A 14,724-nucleotide genomic window follows, 5' to 3' on the forward strand; every position below is an offset into this window, starting at 1 on the left:
GCATCATGGCTGACCCTGCACTCTGACCCCAGCTTAGCTGGGATATGTGATAAAAAAGAATTTCACTGTATATGTGCAAATGTATAATGTGTGATAAATAAATAAAATTATTATAATTATAATTAATTATTATAAGGGATTCGCACACTGGACGTCTGGCAGACAACATGATGTTTTCTAAAACTCAAAACAACAGTTTTCAATGAAGGTACGCACACCTCCGCTGCACTGGCACTCGCTGTCTATCATCGGTGCCCAGCTACGACTATGGAGGCTGCTCAAATTCTGCAGCACCACAGAGCGCAACTTGCATATTTTCCTTAAAATTTGACCCAAATAATTTTCAAATTACATTATTTACTCTAGCATTGTTCATTCTTGAAGAAGGGGAAAACTTTGGTAACTTTTATGTGTACGGTCTTCAGCCTGAACTGCATCGACATGCCCTGTGTTCGATAACTGTGCGGTGTGTGACTGCCTTTACTCGCAGTGTTCAGAACAGTTCGGCCCGATGGTGGAAATGCGCTTAATGAGACCAGGAACTTAGAAAATAAGTAAATATTTACTTAAGTAAATAGGGTCAATTTTATTTCACGTTGACCTTAAATGTTGAAAATGGCCTATTGTGCATGATTCATCAATGCAACTTTTTTAAAAATGTTTTCTTTCATCAAAGTGTAATAGCTAGCTCCACCTCTGAAATGACTTTTCCTTTTCGCTTGATGTCATGTCGTGACCTTAAATTTACCTGCTCCTGAAGAGAGTCAACCTCTGCTTTACATGAGTGGTCATATTCACATCCTGTACTCTCTTCTGTACCTCTCATTCTCTCAATTTCTCCATCTTTAGAGTTTTCATCAAGTACAACAGACTCCTCCTGTCCTGAGGGGGTGCTGTTCAGTATTTGTTCTGTATTTGTTCCAGACAGACCATTTTTTTCAGTGCTGATCAAAGGTAAGGCAACATTTTGTTCAGAGATACTGTCAGTACAAGTGTCTTTGTCCAAGTGTCTCAGTTTCAATTTCAACCATTCATTTTCTCGTCTAACAGACAGCTGCTCTTCCTTTGATACGTCTCCCTCAAGAGCAAGCTCATCATTCTGAGCCTTTAACACATTCAGTTGAAGTTGAGCATCTTGTAATTCCTTCTTTACCCTTTCCAGCTCACTAACATTATCTGTGGAGTGTTCTTGAATGTCATGTTGAAGGTTCAAAACTCCTGACTGTTCAGTTTGCAAGTGAGAATTTGCTACAGTGGAGTATTCTGATTCCTTGCCGTTCTCATCAAGTATTTTAGAAAGTGCCTGTGCTTCAGAATTTGTGCCAGTTGGAGCATTTCCACAATGTATGTCTGACGTGAGACATAATTCATGCATCTTGGAAACTTCAGTTGCTGCTTGTAGCTTATGAGATATATCACTAGTGTTGGTTTCTTCAACAGTTCGATAAACAGAGTGTTCAACGGGCAGCTGTAGTCTAGGCTGCAAGACCTTCTCCTTCAAAATATGCGGTGTATCATCATTAAATGTTTCATGGTCGCTAAGGCTTGTGTTGCTGAAGACGGAATCGCAGCTTAATTCTCTTGTGATCTCTGTAGATGTTTCAGGATGTGTAGAGGCCTCTTTGAGGATGATGTCCTCTCTTGTGTGTGTTTCTTCTTCCAGAAGACTGATTTTCTCTTGACATTTTTGCAGTTCCTCACCCTGCCTCTGGAGGGTGCATTCTTTATCATGCAGCTCTCTCAGGAGGTTCTCAATATGTCTGCTTTGGCTTTCAAAAGCTTGGGTCAGGTGCTTGGTCTCTTTGGTCACTTGCTTCTGAAGGTCTTCCAGCTTTCCTTGGGCTAGCTTCACTTTTTCTGCCTCCCGGTCTCTCGCTGCCCTCAAGCGCTCTACCTCCAAAACTAAAATGGTAGTGCTGTCCATATCTGCAGCTTCTGTTATCTCTGCGGTTGAGGTCTCGCCCTCTGTGGTTGTCCCTGGTAGTTCTGTAGGTTTACTTTGTGCTCCAAGATCCATAATCACCTCTATTTTTCTGGTTTCTTTGCAGACCGAAGTGTTCTGAAGGTTCACAGAGTCACAGATGGACTCTTGCATTTCATTTTCTACAAGAGCAGCTTTCTTATCAGTGCTTGGGTGGTGTTCTAGTTGTAAATATGTCACAGGAACATTGTCTTTTGAGATCTTCTCTTCTAAACTCACAGACTTGTGAAGATTGTCCAGCTCTTCTTGAAGCTGTGCAATCTTTAGTCCTTCCATCTCTTCTCTTCTGATTTTCTTCCTCTCCTCTTCTCTCTCCCACTCTCTTTCCTCTTGTTGCTGTGCAAGCTTGAGCTGAAGGTCTTCTAGCTCTTTTTTCATTCCCATCATCTCTTTCTCCATGGATGTCTCCTTTTTCTCCATCTCAGCCAAGACTTCCTTCAACCTGGTCCCCTCTTCATCATCTTTCTTATTCTCTTCCTGTCTCTTTTCCGCTTCTCTTTCTAACACATCAAGAGATTCTCTCAATATTGTGGTCTCTTTCTTCTCTTGCTCCAGTTGGGTCTCCAATTTGCTGACGCTGTCTTTGAGCTCAAGAGCTTTGGCGCATTGCTGCTCTGTCTGGATCAAGTGCTTGCGGCTCAGCTGTTTCAGATTGGTCCTGGCCTCCGTTTCTGCCCTCCTCTGGGTCTCGAGGTCCTCAAGTCGCTTCTGAAGCTCATATTTAACCTCTTTAAGTTCTTCACGGAGCTCTGCATTCTCCTTCAGGTCTTTTAGAGATGTGGAGTCAAATTTTTCATCATAACATGACATGTCATTTCTGACAACTGTCCGTAGGTTGCAAGAGATGTCCGATTCACTTTTAGGCATTGTGGCATTAGTTGAATCGGACGTGAATGAGTCCGTGTCCATGTCCTCTATACTGGTGTCTTGCTCTGTAACTGAGATGACCACATCAGTCTCACTCATTCTGAGAGACCCACTTTGGTGTGTTATTTTTCTTGACTCCTCAGACTCAAAGTTCCTGATGTGCTCAGAATCAATGCCCTCTCCTGGCTCTCTGCCAGAGGGGTACTTCATCCTCTCCTCTTCTCTTGTTCGCCCTGTTTTTAGGTCTCTCTTTCTCTGAGTAGAGTGTTGGTATGGAGAAGAGCGGTCATGTTGGAGGGAAATGGAGGGTGAGAAGCAGTCTCCTGCAGAGCTGAACTGATGAGCAGACACTGCTGGAGGAGGAGCAGCCAGCTGAACTACAGATAAAAGAGAAATCAAGAAAACAAAAAAGGAGCAAATCAACTCACTGCCACACTCAATAATCTACAACTATAATATATTGATACTAATCCATTCCATAAGTTAATAATGGATATTTTGAGTCTAAGAAAACTGTGTACAAATCAATCGAATACCAACTTGCAATAAGTCATGCCAGGCTGTGCTTTATTGATTTTATGACAGCTAAAGGGATAGTTCAAAAAATAACAATTCTCTCATCATTTACCCACCTTCATGCTGTCTAAAATTTGAATGACTTTTGCAGGAACACAAAAGAAGATATTTTGAAGGATGTATGAGCTTTTTTTTGTCCTCACAATATAAGTCAATGGGATCCAAAACTTTCATCCCAAGAAAAAACACAAAGGCAGTATGAAAGTAATCCATATGACTCAGGTGGTTTAATCCATGTCTTCTGAAAGCAATATGATAACTTTTGGTGAGAAACAGTCCTTATTCACTATACATCTTGACATCCAGTCTCTTTGGCATGTTAATGAGAGAAGCTCATTCACACCCTTGACGCAAGCACAGAGCACTGTACACGGACCAGATAATGTTGCCAAGTTGACTGTTTTCACGCTCAGTTGGGCTATTTTGACAATGCAGAGGCAAGTTAAAATAGTCACAGTAGGGCTGGGCGATATGTAAAAAATATTTTAGCGATAATTGCCTTAAAAATATATTGCGATATCCGATTACATTCTCAACCCACCTGCCGAGGTTCGGTGAATTTTTTTGCTTTATTGATTTTGCTTTACAAATTTTAATCATTTATTGAAACACAAACTTAAAATACATTTCTAAATTCAAATTGCACTTTAAACTAAATAAAAAAAGCAATAAAATAACTAAGTGATCAAAAAAATATTTTTTTAACCACCTCCCCAAATCAACATTTACCATCTCCCCATTTGCCGTCACACAAGCATCTGTCAACGATACCAGGTGGAAAATTACTAATAGCCTACAGAGTAAGAACTAAAGACAATTATACATGTCAAGACAATGATAATCAAAATAAATAAGCCAAATAAATTCACTTGTGTTCCCAAAATAATGCTGCCAAATGTGTGTTCTTATCAAATGTGTGTTTGTATTGCGTTTTGGTAATGTATTGCGTTTTGGTAATACAGTTAATGCTGCCAAAAGAAAAGAAAATAATATTCAATTTTAGGTTCAAGGTGAACGTGTCTTGTATTATTTTATGATTTAATCAGTTTCGTCTTTGTTTCTTTAATACAAAGATATATATTACTGAACCTGCAGAGTTGCGTTCACAATGCATGTTAACCATGTGGAAATAAAGTGAACTAAAATCACAGCACCTCCTGAGATGATCTGAGATCATTTGCAGCATTCTCATAGACAACAATTTTCTTGCTAACAGTTTTCAGATGAATGAAACGAGAAAAAAAAAAAAAGAAAAGAAAGTGAAAACTCCTTACATGGCACGAGACCTGTTCAAAAGAACAAAATCATCACTTCCGGGGAAATTGTAGCGACAGCGTGTCACACAGCTCTGGAAGCACTATGTGTGTGTGCATTCCTCCATCATGACTTTGTGGTGTGGATCTATAAGATATTCTTTAAAAGTATCAATAAACCTGCTCTTCCAGAAAAAGTGCAAGTTTGTGTTTAACTTATTTGCTCTGCAAACTCTATGCAGGCTTTGGATATTTAGGACAGCTGTATTTCAGAATGACCAGGGCAACAATGCAGTTGCAACGATTGGTCCGCTGGTTCGTCCAATATGAATGAATTATTCAGTCACATGATTTTTTTGATGCACATCTTGTATTCCTGTTAAATTCAATTGGAGTTTACTCGGTAAATGTGTTTCCATCACAGTTTAAGCGCATTTCTTCTTACTGAATAAAAAATGTATCAACCTAAAGCGAGCGTATAAGTTTTCCATACGCACTTTGACTTTATTTGCATCTTGGTGTTTCCATCCAGCAGATTTTATGCAATATCCTAAAATGCGTATAAAAAAGCGTTGATGGAAACATAGCACATATCTTTGTGACTAACAACATTTCATGTCATGTGTCACTCCGAGACTTCTTGCAGCAGGTTGCCCATCTGTTGCGGGTAGATGAGCAAAATTACCCTCGCATGAAATACATTTGGACGAGGAGTTCGCAAACTGATTCAGCCTCATCGCGTCTGGCAGGTGCTAGTTTCACACCCTGGTAACTGTTTAACATATTTGGCAACTTGACAGATCCACGGTTTTGCCATTTCCCGATATTGTTGATCATGTCTGTTCGGAATCGTCATCGAGATCTTTCTAAGACATCGTCGATATCCGATTATATCGTCCTATCGCCCAGCCATAGGTCACAATGAGTTTTCTTTTTTTGGGATACTTTCAAAAATTTACCATCATCACCAAAATGTTAATGGTAAACACTAGAAAATGAAAATGCAATGGCTTACTGAAGTATAATGATACAGGGAGTACCTGGCAACCGTGTGCAACGTCAAAGAATCAATGTTACAATTGGGCCGGACGTTGAGATTAATAGAGAATAAAACCTTAAATTTTGGTCCATTTCTCACTCAAACAATTGTATTGCTTCAGAAGACATGGATTAAACCACTCGAGTCATATGGATTACTTTTATGCTGCCTTTGTACTTTTTGTAGCTTCAAAGTTTTGGTCCCATTTGCCTTACATTGTATAGACTAACATACATCACATATCCTTCAAAATACATTTGTTTGTATTCCGCAGATGAAAGAAACTCATATGGGTTTGAGACAGCATATGGGTGAGTAAATGGTGAGAGAATTGTAATTTTTGGATGAACTAGCCCATTGAGTGATAGGCATGATGCAGAGTGGAGTTCAGGGATGGGCCAGGACAGTTGACTAATCGAAAAAAAATTCCCGCCATCTCACCCTGCAGTTCTTTAATAAGCTTGAGGGCCTCAGCAAGCTCCTCGGTCAGTCTTTTCACCTCCTCCTGCAGAGCTTTTTCCTGTTTCTTCATCTGCCCCAGAGACACAGTCAGACTCTCACTCTCCCTTAGCGCCTCCTACAGGACAGGATGAGACTTGCATGGTCACATTGACAAGCATGTCAAACTTGAGTCGTGACTATTATATACATTTACATAAGCAACAAAACTAACTATATTTTTTTTTAATGGACTGAGAATTCTAATAAGAAAAACTGAAGCAAAGAGAAGCCTTGTAACTAAACACTAAAGTGAGAAAGGGTTTAGGGTGAGGTATGTCTGCAAACCACACACCTAAATACACAAAATGAAAGTATTCAATCAGACAAAGAGGTTAATCAAACGGAAAACCTGATCTTCATATAATATTACACTGCACTTAAATTACGGGTTCCTGTCTTACATAAAGTGCCTCAAACAGCATAAAAGGTTTTGGTGATTATAATGCACGGCTCTCATGCTGAATACAGTCTAAAAATAAAGCGATTAAACCCAAGCCCCAGCGTGAAACACTAGTCATAAGGAGATAATGGTGCAATATCTCAGGCTCAGTAACAGTATTGTTGAGTCACTAACAGTATTGTTGCACCGAGAGCTCGGTCTCTTTGTGTCTCACTGATCAGTCTGTGTGTTTGTGTGTTAGGGCCGGACGATATAGCTAAAAAATGTTTTCTACACTGTTATTCACTAAAAGAACACATGAAAGAATGACACTTAAAAGTGATAGTTCACCCAAATATGAAAATTCTCTCATCATTTACTCTCCCTCATGCCATCCTAGATGTGTATGACTTTCTTTCTTCAGCAGAAGATTTTTAAAAGAATATCTCATCTCTGTAGGTCCATAACTCCTTTTTCCACTATAAATCTTGACATCAGCAGACTCCTTGGCGATCATGATTTCAAGCTTGATTACACTTCCTATAGCGCCATCAAGCGCTCTGCACATGCGTCAAGCACTAGGAAGTGTAATCGAGCTTGAAATCATGATCGTGCCTAGAGACTGCACTGGCAAAATGAACAGTGAAAAAGGAGTTATATTTCTCACCCAAAACCAACTGGATCACTTCAGAAGACATTGATTTAACTACTGGAGTCTTATGGATTACTTTTATGCTGCTTTTTTTTTTTTTTTTAATCCACTTTTCTCCCCAATTTTGGAATGCCCAATTCCCACTACTTATTAGGTCCTCGTGGTGGCGCAGTTACTCACCTCAATCCGGGTGGTGGAGGACAAGTCTCAGTTGCCTCTGCGAAAGTCAGTCCGCGCATCTCATCACATGGCTTGCTGTGCACAGAACCGCGGAGACTCACAGCACATGGAGGCTCATGCTATTCTCCACGGCATCCACGCACAACTCACCACGCGCCCCACCGAGGGCGAGAACCACACATTATAGCGACCATGAGGAGGTTACCCAATGTGACTCTACCCTCCCTAGCAACCGAGCCAATTTGGTTGCTTAGGAGACCTGGCTGGAGTCACTCAGCACACCCTGGATTCGAACTCGCGACTCCAGAGGTGGTAGTCAGCGTCAATACTCGCTGAGCTACCCAGGCCCCGCCTTTGTGCTTTTTGTATCTTCAAAGTACTAATCACCATTTACTTGCATTGTATGGACCTACAGAGCTGAAATATTCTTCTAAACATCTTCATTTGTGTTCTGAAGCAGAAAGAAAATCATACACATCTTGGATGACATGAGGGTGAGTAAATGATAAGATAAGAGAACTATCCCTTTAATAATCGGGCATTTCTTCAACTTCGGGCAGTTTTAGTATTGTGGATTTTTAGAAAGTAAAGTCTCATTAAAACATTTTCATTTTCAAAAATCTTTTCCATTTACCAGCTTAAAATGTCCAACAGTATACGTACATGCATCACAGAAGATCTGTGTTATTTATTTCAGAAAGTCATAATTCTCACCAGTGTCATTTCCAGCACATCTAAATTTCTGTTCTGTGTTTAATAGAATTCTGTGCTGGAAATGACGCTGATAGAAATAAATTTTTTAATGTTGACTCCTTTGTCCTGCTAAGGGCTTATTTCATAGCTAACATTTTATGGATCCTAAATACACACAAATGATGTTTACAAATGTTTTGCGCAATTTGGCAAAATTACAGCTTGTTTGAAAATGACCCCAATAAAAATATTCAGTGTACAAGTGATATTTACCTTGATGTTTCTTTGCTCTTCATTCCTCTGCATGCTCTACACTCACACATTTTTTACTTGGTTAATAAGTACACTAACTTATAAAATAAAATATTGGTGGCAAAATCGTTTCGTGTGGTGGAAATGACGCCACAGCTGTGGAACTGCCATAATAATAATACAAAATAAAAATAATAAAAAACTGATAGAAATAATATTCACACAATAAATATTAAAATGGTTTATGCTTATTTCACTTTTTAAATGATCATAGTTCTAAACATTTAATAGTTTGTATTTTTATAATAGATTTTCATTGTTTAATATTGAAAGTCTAGGTCTGAGACAAGGTTAAAATGGTCAAATCTGTACACATCTTCAGTATAGTCACAGAGCGAATCTTCAACCTTATTTTGCCCTCTGTTTGTGCGTGTTTGTTGTACCGTGAGTTTGGCCTCGGTCTGTGTCTCTCTCTTCTGACTCTGTCTCAGGTCACACTCTGCGTTCTTCAGTTTCCCTCTCACATCCTCTAGATCTCTCTCCAAACCCTGTTTCTGCAAACACACCTGACAGAAAGACAGAAAGTCAGTGTGTACATGTGTGTGCGCGCGCAAAGAGAAAGATGGAAAAATGAACTTTGAATGATGCCAAGTTTGGTGAAATGTTATTTGTCATGATATTCTTAGAGCAGCAGATTGAGTCATGTCACTCAAACCCATGCAGGACGGCACACATCTCTATGTTATATGAGCTATGATAAACAAATGATCTTATGGGTTTATTCATTGAACATACAAAATGCGAAACGTAGACATCCTTTTCAGTCCAGTGGTTTTCAGACTTCATGCTTCAATGGAAAACATCCTTACAAATCATGCATTTTACAGTCACCATACAGTGCCACATTTAACTGGACAGGTCATACAAAGTTTACTGCACAAATCAAAAGGATCATGTGTAAAACAATCATTAATGTCTCTTAAAACGTCAACATTGACCACATTTGCAACCCATTGTACATCCGTGATGTGACACATTTAGGGATAGACTTTATCTCTAGGAATTGATTGGATTGTGAAAAGCAGTCTCTATAATGACAGGACGTCAGAGGGGAAGAGCTGAAAAATTATAGGGCTTGGTGACATCATACAAAAAGGAAGGTTGTTTCAGAGACAGAGCAAGTTACTACATTTTGATAAAAGATTAACAAGACAAACATTTTTCTTCTTTATTACAATCACTGATGAATCATTCCCAATATGTAAAAAAGCATGTAATAAAGTAAATAAGGTCCATTTTGATTTCATTGAGATTTTAAAATCACTTTTGTGGTGGCTCTGAAAAAAAAAAAAAAATACAATTCAGATTTAGAAAAATGTAAAGTAATTTCTAAAAGGGAATCAACCAAGCTTGGCCACAAGTTGTGTAAAACAACATTCAGGTCAGTTGCTTTACTTTTGTGGCTCACCAGTACAGAGAGAATATTTTTGTAAGTGTAACAAAGAGCCTACTATCGATTTCTGTATTGACTGTTTGCAACGTGTGTCTTATTTAAACAGAGATCTTATTAGCGCTGTAAAAGAATAACTAATTCAACACTGGTGATACAAGTGTGTAACAGAGACATGAAATGTTTAGTTTCTACATGTTTTTATTAGGTATTAAATAAATACTACTATGAAAGGGGACTCAAAATAGAAAAATGTTTAGTTCAGTGTTCAGTTAGTTTAGTGTAACAGTCCAACAGAACTGACTTTTACTTAGTGAAAAATCTGTGAGACCAATGTGTAAGGTCAAAAGAAAGAGTAATGTTTCATTACTGACAACATACACACACATCTACCTGAAACTCATCTGTCCAGAGACATTTCTGTAAAATCATGCTATGAGTTTCAAACAGAAATCACAACACTGACCTTCGCTCTAGTGTCCTCTGAGAGGAAAACAGAAAGAGAGAAAGAGGAATAGAAGCATGTGAGAAGACACAAAAGCAGCAGGAGCATCAGAGAAAGGGGTGACATTAGTACACTGACCAGTGGACAAACATACTGCAGAGAGAGAAAAATAAAAGAGAGGAAAAACAGTGCAGGAAATCGACAGACAGCAGAAAGGGACAGATTTTCAACTTTAATGATCTGAAAACATAAAGTGTGTGTCTTGCAGCGTTGGGGAAGTTACTTCAAAACTTGCTTGCGAAGCTGTAAGCTACTCATAATGTAAAGTAGTTAAACCACAGTCAAGATACTCTTGTGAAAAAGTAGTTAGCTATTCTACAAGCTATTAAAAATGCAGCTACAAAGGACTACATTTCAGACTATATTCTGAGGAGGCATTCTATTGCGGAAAAATTAAAGGGATAGTTCACCCAAAAAAATGAAAATTCTCTCATGATTTACTGACCCTCATGCCATCCCAGTTCTGTATGACTTTCTTCTGCCGAACACAAATTAGTATTTTTACAAGAATATTACAGCTCTGTTGGTCCATACAATGCAAATGAATGGTGACCAGAACTATGAAGCTCCAAAAAGCACATAAAGGCAGCATAAAAGTAATCCATACGACTCCAGTGGTTTAATTTATGTCTTCAGAAGTGATCCTGTTGGTTTTGGGTGAGAACAGACCAAAATATAACTTTTTCACTATAAATCTTGACAGCATTCTCCTTGGTGATCATGATTTCAAGCTCGATTACACTTCCTATAGTGGCATCTTGCTCTCTGCGCATGCATCAAGCACTATGATTGTGCCTAGAGACTGCAATGGCAAGATGTACAGTGGTCTTTTCTCACCCAAAACTGACTGGATCACTTCAGAAGACATGGATTTAACCACTGGAGTTGTATGAATTACATTTATGCTGCCTTTATGTCCTTTTTGGAGCTTCAAAGTTCTGGCCACTATTCACCTGCACTGAAATGAGCTACAGAGCTGAGATATTCTTCTAAAAATCTTCATTTGTGTTCTGCAGATGAAAGAAAGTCATACACATCTGGGATGGCATGAGGGGGAGTAAATGATGAGAGAATTTTTATTTTTGGATGAACTATCCCTTATCCCACACACTCTAGCCTTGATGCTACTGCAAATGTAGCGAAGTTAACAGCATCACGACTCGGGTACCTTGTCGTACTGCGTCTGCAGTGTGTTATGCAGTGCTCTGGCCTTCTGGATCTCCTGGTTGAGTCTGTTGCTCTCCTGCTGATGTTGTCGCTCCAGAGTCTGTCTCTCTCTCTGCAGCTCCAACAGCTCCTACACAACACAAACCAAATCCAGAAAACATTCTTTTTATTTAAATGGGATTTCTAAGCAAAAAGATCCCACCAGTATTACCTAAACTGCTTTTGAATCAGAGCAACAGTTACCTCAGTGTCCCCAGCATTCCAACCTTAATGATTAATACATTTCCATGACTGGATTTTGTAAAATAGTTTTAGAGAAATTTCACTCAAATTATCAGTTAACTACTTACTGTTAACTGTTCTTGAACGTCTACATTCTTCCACCGATGAGGACAGAACAATCTACAAACACACATGTACGTACAGTGCAACCAGTGTAGTCTGATTTGAGAACGAATTGTGAGCAGGTTCTTTTTAATTAACTTAAATGAACCGAGAACATTGCAGGAAACACTGAATCACACACACGTACACATGCACTCGGTCTCACCCTCTGGTGATCTCTCTCCATGTCTTTCCTACGCTGTTCTGCATTGCAGCGGCTGGTTTCAGCATTCTGCCTCTGACACTTCAACTCCTCCTGAAGCTGCTTTACTCTCTGCTCAGCTGCCTGAGCCTACAAACACAACACACACATTTAATGCATACATACATTGGAAAAACATACATACATACAAAAAAAAAAAAAAATACATACATACATACATACATATATATATATATATATATATATATACATACATATATATATATATATATATATATATATATATATATATATATATATATATATATATACACATACACATACATACATACATACATACATACATACATACTCACACACTGTATTAATATAATAATAATTAAACTTGATACTCTAAAACAATTAGATTCTCTATTTAAAAAAGTATCACAAATTACATATCCATATATTTTTCCCCACCCAAAATCAGGGTTTTAATTTTAAATTTAAATGAATATATAAGGGAAAGTTTATATTTTAGGTCCAGTAACTGGTCACCATTTCTTTAAAGTTTTTCACCATTTTGCACACACACTTAAATCATGCAAAGTGATATGTATTTTAAAAGTACACAATTTCCATGTAGTTGCTCAATTACTGTGACTTCAAACTGCAATTATAACACAATTAGGAAATGCAAGTATATCTAAATATTGTCACGGCAAGAAATTGTGCGTGTCAACTATGTTGTGCATGTTTTGGATAACTTGGATAATGGGTGTGAGTTCTGACTAAAATGTTGTCACAACAGTATTTTGTGTGAAAGTGTGTGCGAGCTTGAGTCAGTCTTGTCCAAGCATGAAAGTGTTATGGCTAAAGAACATTTCTTTCGCAGATTTGTCCAGAGTTTAAATGTTTTGTCGCTGGAGTCTCGAGTAATATGGGCTCACCCGGTCACTCTCCAGTGTGATACGGGTCTGTGCGTGGGTCAGCTGGTCTTGAGTGCGTGTTAGACTCTGTCCTTTACTGCTGATCTCTTTGTGAGTCTGAGCCAGACGAGACTCCACCTCCTTCAAACGCTCAGACTCCAGCTGAGCCTCACGCTGCAGTTCAGACATACGCACATGCAGCTCTGAAAGACAGAAATATTGAATTATTGAATACAACTGTGTAGCACCTATTAAATAAGTTAGTTCATTGCATTAGACATACTGTAACATTTAGAACTCAAAGTTCCCTCCCCAGTTCACCCAGACCACTGATTGAAAATAAAAAAAAACTCATTCAAAAATCACCATGATACTGACATCACAAATCACATGGCTTCACAATCTTATTTTCAATGCAATTAAAATAATGAAAAACTAAATAAAATCACAATTTATTGTGGAAATAATAAAATCTTACTCAATACTGTGATGCAGAAAAAAATTATTTTTTGTCAATTGCAAAAAAGCCTTTAATTCAAGCTGATTTTATTGTTAAAATCATTGTAATTTGTGCTATAATGTGAGAATGTCAATTGTACTGGTACTTTGTTTACAAGCCGATAGTAAAATAAAAAAGATTTAACAATACCAGTCACCACATTAACATGCACTTAAGAAAACAGTTTACTCCAGGGTTTTTGCAAAAAGTGGCATTCTGAAACGTCATGTAAATGAGAATGCCATTCTGTCAGGGATGGTTCCTCTGGAGAATACGGCTTAACATGGTCATGTAAACACATAAGAGGAACGTTTTTGAGGAGTGCGCGTGTGCGTGAACAGACCGGGTAACAAACATAATAGGACAGAGCTCAACAACATGTCAACACAGTGGAAAGAATTCAACATTTCTGGGAGTATAGTGAAATCAAAATTGGTTTTATTGATTGGTGAAATGATACTGGTATTAGTACCGACTGCTGAAATACTGTATACTGGTTTGGTATAGTGACAACCCTACTGTAATACAGAAAAAAGTACTGTATTACAGTAGTGAGAATATGGCAATCATTAGCGTTACTTAACTTTCTCTCCACTTCCCCGTTACATGGAGATCGGCAAAATAACAACAGGAGTACCGCCTGAACACAAACAATCATACAGACTGAATAAGGAAGCGATTCATAAAGTAACTTTTCCCTGTGTATGTGTATGATTGTGTATTTATCCCGTCGGGGCTTGTCGTAGAAAGTGTTACGGCACATATGTGAGAAAATGAGTTGCATTCAATAAACATACTGTTCCGTATGTGATTGCTCTGTTTTCTAAATTTTATTGTCAATTATCCTCATTTTAGTGTATGAATATCGTGGTCACGTCATGCCTGGTGTGGATAGACAGATTGTTTGTTGCTGGAATCTTAACGTGTCGGGTCTGGTTAGGACAAGGTGTCAGAGAGAGGTTTGAAATTGGTAATGATGAACTAAAATTACAACTGTTTTTGTTCCTTTAAAGAAATCCTACGGGGAAAGAATTAAATGTGAAAAAGAAACAAAAAAAGAAGAGAATATGGCCCCTTTCTGAATCACCTGCCACTGTGACTGTTAAATACAGACACCAGAGAGGAATTTACATTCCAGTGAAGTTTACATTCCTCATCCAGAAGCCATTTGCAGGGAGGGAAGAATCAGTTGTGATACTGTGGTGCAGAGCTGTAGAGAGGACACACAGTCAGCTGTGTGTGGATGATGACAAACCCTGATGACCTCACTGATGA

At 38.4% G+C, this 14,724-nt stretch overlaps 1 protein-coding gene across 4 annotated transcripts in view; it reads right to left on the reverse strand.

Annotated features, from left to right (window-relative positions):
* The window catches only part of LOC127417933 (centromere protein F-like), a 52,991-nt gene that overhangs the window by 15,395 nt on the left and 22,872 nt on the right, over positions 1 to 14,724 (reverse strand). For 3 of the 4 annotated variants that reach the window (XR_007893344.1, XM_051658209.1, XM_051658208.1), the window contains exons 7-12: positions 12,972 to 13,153; positions 12,046 to 12,171; positions 11,497 to 11,625; positions 8,817 to 8,939; positions 6,158 to 6,293; positions 749 to 3,225 (exon numbers count right to left, since the gene is read on the reverse strand). Coding sequence is in view for 3 of the 4 variants with exons in the window: in XM_051658209.1 (XP_051514169.1) it covers positions 749 to 3,225; positions 6,158 to 6,293; positions 8,817 to 8,939; positions 11,497 to 11,625; positions 12,046 to 12,171; positions 12,972 to 13,153 (3,173 nt within the window). In the remaining variant the exon portion in view is untranslated. Of the gene's footprint in view, positions 1 to 748; positions 3,226 to 6,157; positions 6,294 to 8,816; positions 8,940 to 11,496; positions 11,626 to 11,845; positions 11,898 to 12,045; positions 12,172 to 12,971; positions 13,154 to 14,724 lie in introns of those variants that run through there. The other variant, XM_051658210.1, reaches the window with a different exon arrangement.

Source organism: Myxocyprinus asiaticus, chromosome 27, assembly GCF_019703515.2.
Source record: "Myxocyprinus asiaticus isolate MX2 ecotype Aquarium Trade chromosome 27, UBuf_Myxa_2, whole genome shotgun sequence".
In the NCBI taxonomy this organism is placed as follows: Eukaryota; Metazoa; Chordata; class Actinopteri; order Cypriniformes; family Catostomidae; genus Myxocyprinus; species Myxocyprinus asiaticus.